Source organism: Neovison vison, chromosome 1 (assembly GCF_020171115.1).
Source record: "Neovison vison isolate M4711 chromosome 1, ASM_NN_V1, whole genome shotgun sequence".
Classification (NCBI taxonomy): domain Eukaryota; kingdom Metazoa; phylum Chordata; class Mammalia; order Carnivora; family Mustelidae; genus Neogale; species Neogale vison.
The window spans coordinates 291455040-291469340 of record NC_058091.1 but is presented as its reverse complement, the minus strand read 5'-3'; the positions used below and the strand labels follow the sequence as shown (position 1 = coordinate 291469340).

Genomic DNA, 14301 nt, shown 5'->3' with positions numbered 1-14301 from the left:
ATATAAACAAGGCCTATAATCCACTCAAAGTTTTCAAGTTTTAAAGACACCTATATTTAAACCCTCCATTGAAAAAGTAAAAGAAAAAAGAGTAAGACATAAGGGTGTGTGGGAAAAAACACCTACTTTCTGATGCTTAGCACCACGAATGTGGGCAGCATATGCATCTGCTCCTGTACAAGACACATCGCAGAGCTCACAACGTAACTGATTCTGAGTCCCACGAGTAGAGTTGTTGCTGCTGCTGGTATTCTGTGAGGCTTTCAATGCGGCTTCTTTTTTTTTATGTTTCTGTCCTTCTAAATGTTCTTTGTAAGTCTGTTTCAAACAAAAAGGATAAATGTTGCTTTGCTAATTTTCTATCTATATCATTTGAAATTATTCAATTCTCAAATCTCTAGTACTCATTTAGTAATGCGGACTCAACAACTGTAAAAGCGACTGAACAAGAGCATGTGGGATTCCCTATAGATGTGATGTATCTGTAGTTCTCTGTACTCTGCTTACCAAGAATACACTTATCCAACACTTTGATTTGCAAAGGACTTTCATACATAGCCATATTAACAATATAAGGTAACCACACCCAGTTTTAAGAATTTGAATCTTCTACTACTTATGTATAAAGATGGACAGAGTGACCATTCCACAAACTATTTAACTGTAGAATTAAGAGGAGAGAGGAATGTATCTGTATCATGAAAAAAAAAAAGTTACTGAATGGTAACAAGACGTTTTATTAACAGGTATGTTTATTTATAAAACTAATTTTTCTAACTCAGAATGTGTTTTCATATAGAACCCATACCATCCTGAACAAAAGCTTATCTAAAATACGAAACAGCCAAAATTACGTATGTTTGCAAGGAAAAACAGTATTATTGTAATACTAGCCAATAAAATAGTGAAACTATATTAAAAACTATCTGGGGATCCCTGAGTGGCTCAGTCGGTTAAGTGTCTGCCTTAGGCTCAGGTCATGATCCCAGGGTCCTGAAACTTGAATCCACTTTGGGCTCTCCGCTCAGACGGGATCCTCCTTCTCCCTCTCCCTCCTGCTTATGTGCTTGCTCTCTGTCAAATAGATAAATAAAATCCTTAGCAAAAAAAACCAAACAAAACCCCAAAAAACAACTATCTGGAATCAGCTGATAAAAGGTAGCAGATTTATTAAAATGAGGTTAATAAGGACTGCTGTTTCTTTTTCCTTGAGTGGGGCCAAATAGTTCCTCTTCCGTGTTTTATTTTTAAAATTGTTCTTAAGACAGACGTATAATTAGCATAAAACTGTATATTCATCACAGAATTTCAGAGCTGGATGGAACTTTAGAGATTACCTAAACAATGATTTTCTAATTTTTAAACAGAGAATCCTTTCTCCAAATGAAATCTTATGCAGAAGTAAGGGAAGTTGCTCTGCTTTTGAAACAAAGAGGGAGACCTAAGACCCAGTCATCTGATTCTCCTCTCATTATCTACAGTGGCCTGGAGTGGCTCCATGAAGCAGTCTGAGCCTCAAATATTTAGGGCAAATCCTTAATAAGTGATGAAACAAAAGCCCAAAGAAATGAAGGTCTCCAATTTGTCCAAAGCCACACAGTGGCAGAGCCAGGTCTGAGAACCTTAAACCTGAACCTTACTCTCTCTCCTCATGTCCAGACCTAGGTTCTAACCTACAATGCCAATGATGCTTTTCTCATTAGCCCCTTAAGGCACTGCCTCTGACTTGCAGAAGTATCCTTGGCCTATTCTTTCGTAAAGATCTAGGCACTCCAAACTGATGGTCAGCTTTATAGATATCATTCTAAATGCTACTCTTTACCTATGATCCTAGACCCATATTCTATTATATATCGGTACCAGATACTCAACACATCTCTTAGGCCTACATTTGCTACTCATGGCATCATCCCCTCTCAATAGCCATTGCAGAATAGGATATACTCCTTCCATGTTTAATCCTGCCCAACATTCCCTACCTCCTCCCTCTCCTCCCACCTTGTAATCACAATGAAACGATTTCCTATCACACTCAAAATAGGGAGAAACAAGGTTTTATTCTAACTAGTCACATATATTAATTACTCCCTAATTTGTGTAACTCAGGGAATGCTGATAATTGAAAATAAACTAAAAACTCAGTATTAAGAAGCAGATACAACTAACCTAGTAAATTAAGAAAAATGTATATAGGTGGGGCAGAGTTCTTTCAACTGAAAGAACCTACTACAGAGGCAAAGACTGTTCCTTTACCATAATATGCCTTTTATCTTCCAAACTGCTTGTCAATTCTTTTTTTTTTTTTAAAGATTTTATTTATTTATTTGACAGACAGAGATCACAAGTAGGCAGAGAGGCAGACAGAGAGAGAGGAGGAAGCAGGCTCCCCGCTGAGCAGAGAGCCCGATGCGGGGCTCTATCCCAGGACCCTGAGATCATGACCTGAGCCGAAGGCAGCGGCTTAACCCACTGAGCCACCCAGGCGCCCCGACTGCTTGTCAATTCGACATTTTTAAAGAAATTAACAAATAATGTCAGGATAAGGGTTCAACACATTAGACTTTATAAACACTCATGCCGAAATCACATTTTAAGGTATAACAATCAGGAAAAAAAAAACCGCATCGGGCTCTCTGCTCAGCGGAGAGCCTGCTTTCTCCTCTCTCTCTGCCTGCCTCTCTGCCTCCTTGTGATTTCTGTCAAATAATAAATAAATAAATCTTAAAAAAAAAAAAAAAAAAAACCTAGGGAAGAAAGGGAATAAATATTTTACATGCTTCATTAGTTGATATTTTTGAAAAAGACACTTCCCCACATCTTTCTTGTTCCCAAAGTTTCTATTCCTTCACAAAGGAAATTACACAGAAATAAGTAACATCCTATAAAGCATAGTTAGCCTTATCAGAAATGTTATCCTACAAATAAAAAAAAATGTCATCCTGCAAACTACAGATTGTTAAAAGAACTTATTTTAAGGACTTTCAAAACTGTAGAAAGACAATTTTCTTCTGCTATTTATATGCTCCAAAAAATAACACATCTGACAAAGTCCTCTCATCTTTAATTCAAGTATATAAAACTGAATTATCTCTACGGTCATCCTTTCTAAGCTACAATATTCTATTCCTATAGTCATGGACCTCGAACAAGAGCTAAGGAAATTAAAAGCCAACTGCGTTAAGTTGAAGAATTTTGTATAAAGGCTTTACAGAGCAAGCTGTGACTGTTAAAAGAAATAAAAAGTCATTCTTATCCCCAACCCTAATAAATTTAAAATTAAAACTTTTAAGTTAAAGTTTTATTTAAGGGGCAAGGTATCTTTCATGAAAAAAGTATAATTTGCCCATTTTCATTAACATAATTATTTCTAAAGTTTTTTTTTAAATAGAATTCTTATGTTTCTATACAAATACTTTTTTTTTTTAAATACAAATACTTCTTAAAAAAAGACTGCTTAGTGAAATATGTGTATGTGTTAGCTAAAAGCTAACAGGAAAGAAAATGTAAACCTTTTCTGTGAGTGTCAGAATATCAACCATACTTGACTACGAAAAATAACTTGAAGGCTCGTGGTAAAACATACAACATAAGTACCTGTGGTCCAGCACAGCTGATCTTACAAACATCACAATAGTGAATCTGGGGCGGTTTGGGAGGCTGTTTTGGTTTCAGTTGTTTATTTTGGAATGGTGCTTTTTTAGTAAAGGTGGTCCCTGTCCAGGCAGCTGTTGCAGCAGCAGCTGCTGCCGCCGCTGCCGCCTGCTTCTGTTGCTGTTGCTGCTGTTGGTAGTAGGAGGATGCAGCTGAATAGACTGCTGCTTCATAACCTGAATAAGACGTACCTTACAAATAAAATCAAACAAAGATTATGTTACATAATTACAATAGGCCAAGTTAAATGCGTTGAATTTAAATTCAATAAATTCTGCTAGCAAAGGCAGGTTTACATGTGCATATTTACAAATAATGAGTAACTCACAAAACCTGGAAAAATTATAAGTCAATCAATAAAATTTTAACTCAACACATGTCAGGTGTTATAAATATATAAGAGTGTATGATTTGGTCCTTGACTTCGAGAAACTTCCCAGTCGGTGGGATATGACAGTGATAAAATGTACATGGTTACAGAATCTGTTAGTATTTTCCCAAAAAGAATTCCTCTGCATACATTTGGGAAGGGCTGAATTTGAAGGAGAGTCTGAACTAGGATATTAGACAGGAAAAAAAGAAATTCATTAAAGTATATGCTTGATGACTGAGAGGACAGAAGATTTAAAAGAACAGAAAAAGACTTTGAATCCCGGTGATTGAGTGATGGGTTGTGCAACTGATAAAAGCAAGGAGTTGACAGAAGCTGCTTTGGAGAAGCAAGGTGAAGAAACCTTAGCAGAGGTCTGTGATGTGAAGCTGGAGTTCAGATGAATATGTAAGATAACAGAAAAAAAATTTTGGAATTAGGAATTAAATACATTGGTTCTCATTTTTCAAAAGAAAAAAAGCACTGTATTTTCTGGCTGAATGAATGGATTAATTCTATCCATTTCCATTGTTAAAAGTCTCTAATGAATAAGCACAACAAGCTAGTTACTGATACAGACATAACTTATACATGTTGTTTATGTTCAGTGATTTATAGACTTAAAAATCTATAGAAGTTTTAAATTTGACAAAGTTACTGATTTTACTTATAAGCCTATCTCAAAACTAGAAAACTTATCCCTTTTCTAAACTGAGGTCTCTGGAAATTTGGCAGACTCCCTATTTATCACACTACAAGACTTTTTTTTTTTTTCTGAAGTGGAATTGAGTGGAGGAAAGACATGTAAGGCTCAAGAAAAATATTCCTAGTTGCCAAGATGGCACAGAAGAACTACTTAAGGAAAACTAAACTTTTTGGTCTCTCAAATGCAACTACTATGTTGAAAAGAAAAGACTTATGATCCACTAGCTCTGAGGCATCTGCATACACAGGAATGAAAACATGAATTGGAAAGGTGAGGATTTAAGATGCGTGAAAAGAAAGAATCACAAGCACCTTAAAGTGGAAATATCTGGAAAACAGTGCAATCAAGTAATTTGCATGAAAAGCCTTCCTAGACTTTTATGTCAGGCTATTAAATTATAAAGTGCTTATAAAGATAGAAAGTACTGTGAGAAGAAAATATCTAACAGTAAAAACGTGAAGAAGCAGGTAGGCATATTAATAATAAGCATATGATCAGATAAGAAACAATCAGGTAACAGCTCACATAACTGATCAAAGGAGAAACTACAGATCAATAAACTCTTCTGGACAGTCTTACTAATGTCCCATGGTACTTAAAAATGTGGAGGAAGACCAAATGTATTCAAAGTGATAGGCAGAAATATGCAGTTTAAATTTCACTTCTAAAGCACCATAAATTGTCTAGTTAAAATTAACAAAGCTACTTTTAAATTGTAACTGGCTAGGACCATTATTTTTATATGAAAAATTTTAAAGATATTTTCCAAATGACTAGCTGTTGTGTACAGTAACTGTAAAAATACCACTTAAATGTAACCTCATGAATTAATGTATCAAGAAGATAAAAAGTAGCATAAGGGCAATAGCATTTTACAATGCTGGATGACCAGGACTTTCAGCTTTTTTTAAATTGAAAATCCACAGTATTCGGGGCAGTGCTCCAGATACAGTGAAGTCTAAAAACAGATCTATAAGACAACTATTATTATCCTTACTTGACAGATGAGAAAACGGGCTAAGAGACTGTGAGGCAGTCTCTTTGAGAGAGAGAGAGACAAATAAGGATTTTATTTATTTATTTGATAGAGAGAGTGATCACAAGTAGGCAGAGAGGCAAGAAGAGAGAAGGGGGAAGCAACTCCCCACTGTGCAGACAGCCCGATACAGGGCTTGATCCCAGGACCCTGAGATCATGACCTGAGCCGAAGGCAGTGGCTTAATCCACTGAGCCACCCAGGCGCCCCGTGAGGTGTTTTAAACACTGAGTTATTTATACCATAAAAATCACCACACTAAGCTTAATATTTACAAATTAATCTTCATCTGCGTATCTGTAGTCTAAAACTAATAAAAGGTAAGCTTAACTATATAGCTTACTACTTAATCTCCTATGATTATTGGCAAACAAATGTACATTTCTCGTAAAAGCACTACTGGAAAGTAAATAGAAGGTTGAATCTCTAAATAAAAGCTCAATTTCTGAGGGCTAAAACATTTTCACTTAAAAAGTACTTTTATTAAAGGAGCACCTGGGTGACTCAGTCGCTAAGCATCCAACTCTTGATTTAGACTCAGGTCATGATCTCAGGGTTGTGATATTGAGTCCCATGTTGGGCTATGCGCTGGGCGTGGAGCCTGCTTGGGATTCTCTCTCCCTCTCCCTGACCTCTAGGGGAAAAAAAGTACTTTTATTAAAAATCCTTATCAATAAGGGGTGCCTGGGTGGCTCAATTGGTTAAACGATTGCCTTCGGTCAGGTCATGATCCTGGAGTCCCAGTATCGAGTCCCACATCGGGCTCTCTGCTCGGCAGGGGGTCCGCTTCTCCCACTGATGTCTCCCCTCTCATTGTCTCTCTCTCTCTCAAAAAAATAAATATATAAAATCTTAAAAAAAAAAAATCCTTATAGGGGCACCTGGGTGGCTCTGTGGGTTAGAGCCTCTGCCTTTGGGTCAGGTTGTGATTCCAGGGTCCTGGGATTGAGCCCCACGTGGAGCAGAGAGCCTGCTTCCCCACCCGCACCACCTGCCTCTCTGCCTACTTCTGATCTCTGTCAAATAAATAAAATCATAAAAAAAAAAAGTCTTTATCAATTAGTAAGTTACAAATTAAGTTGAAATATTATTTTTAAATACAATGTACAATATCAGAAACAAAAACCTACCATTCATTGCAGTAGTAAATTCAGCATGTTACAAGCCACCATTTATCAGGTACTGAGATTCTAGAACTAAGTTAATGAGATGGAAAAAACAGCTGACCTAAATTGTAGCTGATATAAAATTACACATACAGAACTCAGAAGTCTTAACAATGATTTTTTTGGATGGCAATTTCACACCATGTATCACTTTTTTTAAAAAAAGTGCATACTCTTTGACATACTGGCAATTTCCAGGAATTTAAACAACTGGCAAATTTATAAATATTTTCATACAAGGATTATTTTACCCACTGTTGTTTCTAGTTTTTCCATAATACGAAAATTAGCATCCCAAGAAAGATACTTTAAAATATATATAGTACAACCAAACAATATTATACAGCCATTAAAAACTATGTATTTCTAAGTATAGATTCTGACTTCTAAATACCATATTAGAAAACGCAGCTCCTTTGTGAAATGGCTGATTGTGAGTTTTGGGCATGAAATGCTTTAAGTGTATGTCCTTACTGTGGAAGAAAAAAAGGAAAAAGTCCTCAAAAAATAATGATGCCAAGTCCAAAAGGTTCAGGAGCCAGTTTGAAAAGGATCTCATTGGCCAAAATTGAGAAAGCATGCACCTCAAAAAGAAAAATGAAAGTAATGGATTATACTACACTGAACAAAAAATACTGAGTCCACAGTAATGCTAAAAAGAGGTGACGCTTCCTTAGAGAAGAATGCTGAGAATCAATGTAAAAAGATTTTATATCCATCATTGTAGAACTTGATTCATTTAAGAGACTTTCAAAGGATCCAACACCACAGTCAAAAGTAGTTTGGTTAACAGGCCCACAGACTATTTGGATAAGTACAAAGGGGAAAAAGTATCCTTAAAAATGGACAGATCTGGTAGTCACCACTTTAGTAAGTGATTATATACCTGCCATCAATAAGGAATTTATAGCATTACTTATGTGCTCCTGATGTGATGAAATGCTGAAGCTCACTTAGGTAGTTTTATTGATTAAAAAACTGACAAAATCTAAGCATAAAGAAAGCAGCTAAATCTGGATTATGGATTTTATAGGACAACTGGCCTGAACTCTTAAAACATGTCAAGGTCAGGAGAGACAAGATAAAACAGGAGATTATTCTACATTAAAGAAAACTGAAACTAACAAGACATGACAACCAAGTATAATCCACAATCCTTGATTAGAACCTGAATTTAAAACAAAACAAAAACACATCAAACATAGAAAGCTCAGCCATAAAAAACACTTGTGGACAACTAAAAAAATTAGATAAATTAATGTTCAATTCCTTTTAATGATATTTGCATGTGGTTATATAATGGAATACTCTTATTCTTAGGAAATACAGGCTGAAGAATTCTAGGCAAAGCACCAAGTCATCTACAACTTATAATGCTGACCCATTTGAAATGTCTCAAGAGATAAGGCAAATATGACAAAATATTAATAGGTAAATCTAAGTAAATGGTATATAGACTTTACACTATTTTTTTGAATTTTCTGCAGAATTAAAGTTCTCTAAAACAAGAAGTTGGGGAAAAACATAAATCAGAAGAATGATGTACCTCATACTTAATGACATGCACAAACATTCACAATCAGAAAAAAGCAATTAACAAAATTGTATGTGTTGGCCAAATTCACTTTTATTAAAAAAAAAAAAATATATATATATATATACACCGAATATGTATATTTCCATGAGGAAAACGAGAAAGACATGCACCAAAATGTTAATGGCAATTGGCATCTAGGGGTACATGTCCTGTGATTTAATGTTTTCTTTTTTATCTATAGTTTCTAGTTTTAAATGATGTATTATTCACATATTATAGCAGTAAATAAAAATTAACTAAATCCTGTGTAAGATATATTCAAGCAACTGAGACAAAGGAAGAGAGACAGAAAAGACAGGCCAACATGTAAGACAGAAGCAGTAACAGGAAAGGATACTATTATACTTCTTATTTTGTTGAATGTGGACATTAAAAAAAAAAAGTGTCCAGTCAGAGCTCACTGAAATTATTCCACTTAAGAGTTACAACTGATTAATCAGATATAAATAAAAATTAGAGATAAAGAGGGCCAGAAAAGTTGTATCTGGTCAATCCTGAATGACAGATCTAGGAATAACAACCTCTCCTCACTCCCAATTCATTTCTGCATGGTTTAACTTATAAATCTGTGCCCACTGCTCCTTTTGGCACCCTTTTAGATAGAGACAGACACCATAACAGACCCTGCAAGGCTTTTCACATGACATTTCCAGCCTTATCTTTTAATATTTACCCCATATATCCTGGATTCCAGCCACAAAAAACTTGTTCCTAAATACTCCAAGTCAGCCTAATTCATCACCATATCCCTAGCACCCAACACAAGAATTTAGCATAGGATAAAAAAATCTCTGAAAAACAGGGTGCCTGGGTGGCTTAGTCCATTAAGCGTGGGACTTGATTTTGGCTTAGGTTGCTGTCTCTGGGTCATGGGATCAAGTCCCGTGTTGGGCTCTGTGCTGGGTGTGGTCTCTCTCCCTCACCCTCTCCTCCCCTGCTTAAGCACACGCCTGCGCACTCTCTCAAAGCAAACAAACGGTGAAAAACAACAACAAAATTTTAATTCAGTAGTAGGCTTTTAACAAGCAAACTGGACGAAATAACTAAAACTGCCCATACCGCCTTAAATCCTCCATTGAACAAGACAAGGTCCAGAAAGATAAATAAAATGCATAACAAAATAAACCATACAGAAGTACAAGGTTACATGTCTACAAAAGAAGCAACATGTGATTTTAATCACTGAAATAATGCAAAATACCTTAGCTAGAAATTAGCAAAAACAGTGGACATAGGAAGATTTTAGTGATATTTCTCTTAATATAATGATTATTTAAGGAAATATGTAATTTCCTTAATAAAATAAACATAAAATTATTTAAGAAAATAGAGCTACTCTGTCCTTCCAAGAGACGTATGTTATATAACAATATTATGGATATTTAAAAAGACTACCCAATATTTTCAAGATTTATTCCTGATAATAAATACTTCCCTGGTGGCTGAAATAAACAGTACAATTTGTCAGTGTTAGTCCCTGACTGTTAACCTTAAATTTTCAAATTCATTTGGAAAAGTCAGAAAAAAAAATGACCCTGTAAAATACTAGGTGTTATTTTTTCTAACTGCAATGCTAGGCCAGGACTCATGGCTGGCTTTCAAATGCCCAAAGAGAATTTTATGTTGTTAATTATCTCCTGGCTTAAAAAACAAAAGCCCCAAATACAACTTATTATGGTCCATTTGTCACATTATACATATATATCGACACCTATCAATTAATTCAATTCTTGCTATTGGAACTAAGATTATTCCACAGAACATCAAGATAGTTTCTAATTTTGTTTACTCATTTAAACACAGTTCATCTGTCTTACCAGAATAAGTAACTGCCGTGGTACTGTAAGTAGCACTCTGGGTATAGGATGGCACCACAGTAGCAGCAGCTGCTACTGGCTGTACGGTGGAAGATACAGGATAAATGGAGAAAGTAGTGGTAGCTGGACTTGGTGTGGCTGGTTTTATGGCTGTCACTTGTCGAGTTTGCTGGGCTTGTGTATACTGAGTTGCACCTTGGCTATAACCCGCTTTGGGGGCTAAAATGGAAAAGAGATTTCAGAAAATGAGAAAGATGAACCTCAACAGTTATTATACCAATATTCTTGAAAATTAGAAAAGTGTAAACACCAACTATAAATCTGATGCTAGCAATTTCTTCCTGGCAAAGGTTTGAAATTTTTATTACCAACTGAGTAAAATATAACCTTTACATAAATTCATTTATCATCCCTTCCCAGATGCTTTCCATTTCCAAAATGGCATTTTTGTCCAAATTTACAACTAACTGAAACAGCAGTGCTACTTAAAATAGGTACTAATAGTTTTTAGGTAAAGGGGTGTGTGTGTGTGTGTGTGTGTGTGTATCGAGTCAGTTAGTTTAACCTGAGGGTTATGCGTAATATTGTGAACAGAATAAAGAGCCTCAAATATGATTTCAATTCACAGTAAAAATTTCAAAATTTAGTTATATCGGGATGTGCTCATATAACATTCATTGCCTTTTATTAATTCATCTATGGTGAATGTCAGTCTAATTCCAACTCACAAAGTGCCACTGACTTAATTCTTCAAATATCAATAGCTTGAGTGCAGCTGTTTTTAAATGGCTACCATTGGGGCACCTGGGTGGCTCAGTGGGTTAAAGCCTCTGTCTTCGGTTCAGGTCATGATTCCAGGGTCCTGGGATTGAGCCCCGCATCAGGTGCTCTGCTCAGCAGGAAGCCTGCTCCCCCCCCCCACTCCGCCTGCCTCTCTGCCTACTTGTGATCGCTCTGTCAAATAAATTAATTAAAAAAAAAAAAAAAAGAATCTTAAAAAAAAAAGGCCACCGTTCACATTTCGCTACTTTTGACCATATTCAAAATAAATGTATGCTTTAAGAAGCTTATGAACTGTTACTATCAAGCCCTAAATTAATAATTAATCTTATTAATGATCACTAAAGCATACAAATCAATTTATGCTTAGTTAAGGCACCTTAAATAAACAGCAGTTAGCAGTTTATAAAACTGTTATCTACAAGTATAAAACCTGATCCACACAACACACAGATGAGAACATTTTAGAAAAGGAAACTAATGTCTAAGAGCTAAATGGCTTACAAGGCACACAGTCAACATCAGAGCTAAGACTAAATCAAGACTCTTCTGACTCTTTAACACAATCTAACTTTGATAATTAACCAGAAGTTTGCTACAGGTCAGTGTACCCACAAATTATTAGAGAAGGAACTATAGAAAAGTTGATCATTATAATTCAAAATATTTTTATATCACTTTTATGGGACTCATAAAAATCTCAGAAGTAAAAGTACCCCAGAGTCAACTACCTCATTTACAAATAAGAGAACAGAGATGAAAAGAGTAAAACTCACTCATCCATATTAGTGGTAAAGCCAGTACTAGAAGCCAGTCTGACTCTTTCCTAATCGAAGGTCTATCCACACTCCCATGGTCCTTCAAAAATTAACTAAAATAAAGGAACTATCTACTTCTCTGAACTCAGCTTTGTTTTAGAAGTTATCAGGAGAATCTCTATCAAAAAATCCATCTTTTAAAGACTACAAGGGGTGCTTGCATGGCTCAGTTAGTTAAGCATCCAATTCTTGACTGAGATTCTTTCCCTTTGCCCCTCCCTGCTGCTCACATGAGCGCTCCAAAATAAATAAATCCTAGGGTGCCTGAGTGGCTCAGTACGTTAAACATGGGCCTTCAACTCGGGTCATGTTCCTAGAGTCCTCAGATTGAGCTCCACATTGGGCCCTCTGCTCAGCTGGGAGTCTGTGTCTCCCTCTCCCTGCCACTCCCCCTGCTTGTGCTCACACACATGTTCTCTCTCTTATCGTCAAATAAATAAAATCTTTAAAGAAAGAAAAAAGAAACAAAGACTACAAATACATAGGCTTCCTTGAAAACAAAGTATTTCCTGTATTTGAACCATTACATTTACTATAATATCAGATGCTAGAAACAGAACCAACTGTCATTACTGATCAGAGAAAGATGAATTAAAAATAAGGGCCAAAAAAAAAAAAAAAATAAGGGCCCACAAAGGGTTTCCACTGGTTACACAAAGGCAATCAAGCAGCATGTTCTGGGCATTTCTGGCGAAGCTAAGGATGTGGCCAGAAGTTATCACCACAACTCCTATTGTACAGCTTATTTCATAGCAGAAAGAGAACTGTAAAGCTGAAGACCAGGAACAAAAATTCATCTCTGGGAGAGAAGAGCATGATTATGATTTGCCCCCATGGCCCCCACCCTCTTTGGTACTCAAAGAGCAGAGCAGAAGAAGAGAAGGACATGGCTACAATTTGCTTCTTGAGGTAATATAACAAAATAGCTTAGGTGGACTCAAAAGGGTATTTTCATGAAGCACACTGAATAATGTATTTCAGTAGTTTTCAATGAAATTGTGTATGCTAATAAAACCCACCTGTCTGATAGTAGGTTTCGGCAACAGAAGGCTGAGGCTGGGCAGCAGCGGCCACAGCAGCAGCAGTTGCCGCTGGTTGTTGGTAGTACTGCTTACTGTCATATGCTACAGCAGGAGCTGTGGATCTTACATAGGAGTACGAGTCCTAAAGAAAGGGAATGAAAGAAGATCTTGCCATAAGTGAAGTGGTAGGAAAAAATCCCCAACTCTATAAAGTGTAATAAAGGAAAACAAAAAACTAACTATAGACCTATGTTTAAGAGTTAAATTCAAAACAAAGGGCCATCTATTTTTGGACTTTTAAAAATAAGGTCAAAACCATTTCAAGCAGCATGTTTAACTTTCACATGAGAAAAAAAATCACTGAAACATTTTAAAATAATGCTTATCTTTAAAATCCTATTAAGAAAGGGGGCATCTGCGTGGCTCTGTTGGTTAAGCGGTAGTCTTTTTTTTATTTTTTATTTTTTTAATTTTTTTTATTTTTATTTATTTGAGAGAGAGAGACAGTGAGAGAGAGAATGAGCGAGGAGAAGAAGGTCAGAGAGCGAAGCAGACTCCCCATGGAGCTGGGAGCCTGATGTGGGACTCGATCCCGGGACTCCAGGATCACGCCCTGAGCCGGAGGCAGTCGTTTAACCAACTGCGCCACCCAGGCGTCCCATGCGGTAGTCTTGATTTAGGCTTGGGTCATGATCTGAGGGTCCTGGGATCAAGTCTGGTGTTGCATTCTTGATAGGGAGTCTGCTTGAAGATTCACTCTCCCTCACCCTTCCCCCTGCTTCTCCCTCACTGTGTCTCTCACACTCAAAAAAATAAATCTTAAAAAAAAAAGTCTATTAAGAAATTCATAGCAGTTTTGCTTTAAAATTGGATCTCACTGTAAAGACCACTGGCGTGTTCTAAGCTTTGTGACTATTCCAGTTTTCTTTTCATTCTTTTTTATTTACTACTATTATTATTATTATTAACAACTTATTTTTTTAAAAAAGGCTCCATGCCCAGAATAGAGCCCAATGCAGGGCCTGAACCCATGACCCTGAGATCAAGACCTGAGCTGAGATTAAGACCTGGACGCTTAACCGACTAAGCCACCTAGGTGTCCCTATTTACCACTATCATTAACATAATGAATAGAAACTTCCGGATCAGGGAAAGGAAAGGGGAACACAGGTTCCAGGCAGAAGGAACACTAAATATAAATCTCCAAGGCAGTGAGGATCAAGGTGAGCTGGGTGAATTCTGGCACTAAACAAAGTGAGGAGAGAGATGGGAAGGTATGTAGGTGGAGGCTGAAGAAGTAGGCAGGGCCCAGAGAATGATGGGCTTCATTAACCTTAT

At 36.5% G+C, this 14301-nt stretch overlaps 1 protein-coding gene across 3 annotated transcripts in view; it reads right to left on the bottom strand.

The window, feature by feature from the left end:
• The window catches only part of ZFR (zinc finger RNA binding protein), an 86457-nt gene that overhangs the window by 48457 nt on the left and 23699 nt on the right, over positions 1-14301 (bottom strand). For all 3 annotated transcript variants that reach the window (XM_044233135.1, XM_044233144.1, XM_044233153.1), the window contains 4 exons: positions 12961-13105; positions 10344-10562; positions 3595-3842; positions 127-318 (listed from right to left, as the gene is read on the bottom strand). In XM_044233135.1, the coding sequence (XP_044089070.1) occupies positions 127-318; positions 3595-3842; positions 10344-10562; positions 12961-13105 (804 nt within the window). The remainder of the gene's footprint in view (positions 1-126; positions 319-3594; positions 3843-10343; positions 10563-12960; positions 13106-14301) is intronic.